Below are 4,954 nucleotides of genomic sequence, written 5' to 3'. Positions count from 1 at the left end.
CCCCCCCCTCCTGCCCTCCTCCCCTCTAACATATGCCCCCCTTCCGAATGGCGCTGTGCGTCAGCCTGCTCCCGGCGCCATGACCCAACCTCCCACCGCCCAGGCTTTGCTTGAGGTGGACGCCATGCTCCAGCAGCTCAGCTCCCAGCCCAATCCCATTAGTCTGCCCCCGCCGCCGCCTATGCCGACCGCGGTGGGCGCGGAGGCTGGCGTTGGGGCCGAGATCCCGACCGCCGACTCGCCTGTCGTCCTCCCGGCCAAGCCCAGCTCGGCGCCGGGCCCCGCCGCCGACTCGCAACACCTGTCGGCCATCCCCGCTCTGCCGAGCGTCCTGAGCGCCGGCGGGACAGACGACCACCTGGAGGACGCCGTGGCCGCCGCTCTGGCCATCGTCGACTCCACCAGCCAGGCGGCGCCCGAGCCGGAGGCCGTCCCCGCGCCGGTGGTCACCGAAAGTGCCGAGCCTCCGGCCGCCGATGTGGCCGCCGCCACCTCGGCCGATGCCCCCACATCGGCCGACGACCTGATTAGCGCCATGAACGCCCTTGACCAGGAGTCCACCCACCTGCCGGCCTTCAACTCGCGCCGGGCCACCCGCCAGTCGGTGGTCTTCGGCCACGGGGCCTCGCCGGTGGCCAACTTCAGCTTCAGCTCGGCTGCCGCGGCCATGGTCGCCTCCGATCTGACCCCGGAACAGCCTCAGCCCGATGTTACCGACCACTGTGTCGATTCCATCGAGAAGCAATTCATGTACGGTGCCCTGCTGTCCCAGCAGTGCGAGCTGACCGAGCCCGCGGCCACTGGTCCCGACTCGGCCGAGGATGTTTCCTATGTTCTCGGGTCTCCGGCGCCCGCCAGCTCCTCCGGGAATACCGCCACCGACACGCTGACCGCCAACCCGGAAAGCCTCTCTGAGGATGAAGCCTATTCCGCGGTCGCTGAGACAGCCGCCGGGCCCGCCGCCGCCGTCCCCGCCGCCGTCGTCGACTCGGCCACTCAGTCCGACTCCGAGTCGGAGCTTGAGGCCACCGAGATCACCGAGCTTGCTGAGCCCACCGAGGACGCCGAGCCCACCGAGGCTGCCGACTCCACTGAGGATGACCAGCCCGCCGACTCCGCCACCAAGCCCGGCTCCGTGCCGCCACCGATTGACACCACCGCCCCGGAGGCCGATGCCCAGGCCATGGCTCAGCTCCTGTCCCCGGAGAACGGCATCGTCGCCGACCCGCGCGGGATTGTCCCGGCCACGGTCATGGAGAAACTTGTGGTATGTCCCCTTGCATCTGTCTGCCCTGCCTGGCTGCTGCCGTGCGTCTGCATCTGCCCCCCACAACCGCCCGGCCTGACCCAGCCCGCCCGTCCCGTTCCGGCCTTTTCCCTTTCAGGTTCGCGTTCCTTCGGCCATGATCCTGTCCGACTCGAAGGTCTCTCAGAGCATCGTCTACGTGGGGGCCTTCTTCCACAACAACATCGAGCAGTGGCGCATCAACAAGAGCTACTCCCAATTCGTCGAGCTGGATGCCAAGGTGCGCATATGATGTGCTACCCCTCCTTCTCGCAATCTCTTCATTCCCCCCCCCTCTAATCCCAGACCCCTTCCTCGTTGCCCCCCCCCCCCCCCCTTCCGCTCATGGCCATGTAGCTTCGCAAGGAGTACCCGCTGATGGTGGACAAGGTCGGCTCCATCCCCGAGAAGGTCATGCTCAACCGCCTGTCGCCGGTGGTCGTCGATGAGCGAAAGGTTTGTTTACATGCGCCCATGCTGCCGCGCGACACACTGCTCACCCTTCAACTCACCTCCCCCCTCTCCCATCCTCCTCCTCCTCCCCTTCCTCTCCCTCTTCATGGACACTTATGCATTGCCACTCATATAGGCCCAGTTCGAGAGCTACCTGGCCAACATGATGAAGTACCTCACCACATGGCCCACGCTGCTGGCATTCATCACCACCAACATCCAGGACAATGCGTCCGGGTGGTCGCTGTCGTCCGGGCGCACGCGCGCCGGCGAGCATGCCAGCTACATGCTGAAGCGCGGCAGGCGCCTTGGCGTGTGGAAGTCCCGTTTCTTCGTCTTCCGCGGTGACCAGCTCCTCTACTTCACCAATGACACCGAGGCCGATGCCGAGTCCCAGGGCCAGCAGAAGGTCAGCCCTCTCGGGGCGATCCCCCTCCCGGGTGCCCATGTGAGCATTGTGGCCGACGACCCGTCCCAGGGCATTCGCTATGGGTTCACCATCACCCGCGATGATGGGCATTATCACTTGCTGTGCACGGAGAATGCCGCGGATCGCGATCGCTGGGTGACCCTCTTGCAGGCGCACATCGAGATGATGGCCCCGATTGAGCTGACCCAGGCCAGCATCCTGGCCCCCGGGGCCCGGGCGGCCGACCTGCTCACCGGGCTACTCTTCTACCGGTCGAACCGTCTGTCCAAGTGGCGCGCGCGCTTTGCCCAGCTGGACTCGCACTCGTTGCAGATCTTCAACCGGAGCTTCAAGGACAACAATTACGAGCAGCCGATGCTCGTGGTGCCGGTGCTGAGCTGCCTGGTGCGCTCTTCGCCGACCGGCGTGTCGGCCCCCTCGGACGCGCCCTTCCCCATGGTCATTCATTACAATTCGGCGGCCAGTGGCATTGGCGCGCCCGGTGGCAACCCGCTCACCGGGGACCCGGCCGACCCGGAGTCCTATGCTCACCAGGTGGTCCTTTGTGCGGCCACCGAGGCGGAGCGGACCGCCTGGTGCCAGCACATCGACACACGGTCCTCGACGCTGGCCAGCAGCGAGGCTTCCCGGCGAGCGGTCGGCGGCACTGCGGCCGATCCCTCCTCGGGCGCAGCGCCTCTGGCTGCCTCCTCGCCCCTGGGCCGGTTGTCTGGCATGATGCGCGGCAGCGGCCGTACCGGTAGCACCGCCGAATTTACCACCACCTCCGACGGGTCGGCCAGCCCTGGCTCCTCCGGGTCGAGCAGCTCGCCTGGCGCCGGGGCCTCCGCCGCCAGCGACGATATGGCGACCGCCACCACCACCACCACCACCACCACCACCGCGACGGCTGGTCCCTCGCATGTGGTCATCAGTGGCACATCTGCCTCGATGATTGACTTGTCCACCCCGACGTCCCCCTCGCCGTCGGATGCGGCAACTGCCGCGGCCGCGGCCACGTCGCCGGTTCCCGGTCGGCCGAACCTCTTCGGCCTGTCGATCGACCAGGCGCCCGACGCCGGAGATGTCGGCGGGCCGGCCAATGTCCCGACCATTGTCTGGCGCTGTGTGACCTTCATCGAGGCCGAGGCCCTTCGCGAGGAGGGCATTTACCGTTTGAGTGGGGCCACCGGCATGCAGAATGCCATGCAGCAGCGCTTCGAGCAGGACCCGGCCGGGGCCACCCTCAACCCGGAAGTGGATAGCCCCCACGCGGTGGCCAACATCCTCAAGCGCTACTTCCGTGAGTTGCCGGAGTCCATCCTCACCGGGGCACTGATGGCCAATTTCGACACGGCCAGCACGATCGAGGATGTGTCCGAGCGGATGGACTACCTTTGTCTGCTGGTGGGGCACCTGCCCCCCCGGCAGTACACCACCTTGCGCTACCTGTGTGACCACTTCAACCGGGTCCGCGAGCATGAGAATGAGAATCTCATGCCGTTGCGCAACTTGAACATCGTCTTCAGCGGGACTTTGCGCATCCCGCCGCTGGTGTTCACCTCCTTCCTCACCTATTGGGACATTATTTTCGCCTCCGAACGGCCGCTGCATTACCGCGATCCGACCACCGAGGAGGGGGCTGATGGCGAGCTGGCTGAGCCGGCGGCCGTCTCCATCCCCACCGTCGAGGAGCACTTGACCTCCTTCCGTGCGAGCATGCTTCTGTCCCAGTCGGACTCGGCCCAGCTGGCGGCCGCTCTCCTTTCGGCTGCGGCCGCTGCCGAGGAGGAGGCCACGGCCGCTGACCCGGTGTCTACCGCCGACACCTCCCAGGTGTGAGGGCGCGTGATTTGAAGATGGCGCCCGTGGCCTTCCGATTTGCCGATAAGGCGCGTGAACAAGGGCAAAGGATAACAAACCAGCGCGAGGAGAGAGAGAGAGAGAGAGAGAGGAGGGGGGGGGGGGGGGTGCCAGACACCGCTGAGCGGACCTTCCCACCCCTCCCACTTGCTCGAGCCAATCAACTCCCCTCCTTGCGCCCGCCGTCTGCCCTCCCCCAATAAACCTTTTCTCTTTCTCCCCTGCTCGGGTCGGTTTAGCATACACACACACACACACATGCCGGAGGGAGGGGGGGGGTCTTGGACGTCTTTTCTCCTCCGCCAGTGGCATTCCTCCTCCCGGAACGGTGGCTCCCTGTGTGGAGATGAGGCAGTCGACGCTGCGGGCAGGTGGCTGACCGCCAAATACAGCGCCCGTATGCAGGAACTGCGAGCGAGGCGAAGGAACGACCACTTCGTGCTCCGGGGTGTTCGTCGACTGCTCCACACCACCGAAGGGGCTTCTCGGGGGGCCCTCTGTCGTCAGTCCCCGAGGTGGACCACCCAAGCCGGCAAGGGCAATGGTAATTCGGGAAGGGGGCATCAGCCCATGGATATCGATCATATGACTGCTTCCGGTTAATGGCTAGTGATCAGTTAATGATATCCAGAATGTGCTGGCCCCCCTTGACTCGGCCCGGCCAGATCGGGGTGGATCATTGACGAAGATGGGCCGTGGGAGGAGGGGGTGCTTTGTCAGACACAACGCTGGGCTTGGTGAGCCACCCCCCCCCCCCAGACCCCTCATCTGAACAAAGATCCGGCCGAGGGATCGACAGGAATGAAAGATCGATAGTCTCGCCCAAGGCGGTGCCCCCCCGCGCCCTCCCCGGTGTGTGTGTGCGTGTGTGCCCCTGCGACCGGCGCGCACCTCAATCTGACGGCATTTTTTTCCGCCCAATCGACGGGGGAGGATGGTCTTGG

General features: G+C 65.9%; 1 protein-coding gene across 1 annotated transcript; it reads left to right on the top strand.

The window, feature by feature from the left end:
• Positions 1–79: 79 nt before the first annotated feature.
• Positions 80–3,989, top strand: H696_06174 (hypothetical protein; the record flags this gene model as incomplete). Its single annotated transcript, XM_009499917.1, has 4 exons — positions 80–1,267; positions 1,386–1,526; positions 1,643–1,741; positions 1,875–3,989. 4 exons carry the CDS (start codon positions 80–82, stop codon positions 3,987–3,989), a joined length of 3,543 nt encoding a protein of 1,180 aa, XP_009498192.1.
• Between the last annotated feature and the right edge of the window lie 965 nt (positions 3,990–4,954).

This window comes from Fonticula alba, assembly GCF_000388065.1.
Source record: "Fonticula alba strain ATCC 38817 unplaced genomic scaffold supercont2.23, whole genome shotgun sequence".
In the NCBI taxonomy this organism is placed as follows: Eukaryota; order Rotosphaerida; family Fonticulaceae; genus Fonticula; species Fonticula alba.
Note: the sequence above shows the minus strand (reverse complement) of the source record. Positions and strands in the feature narration are given on the sequence as shown.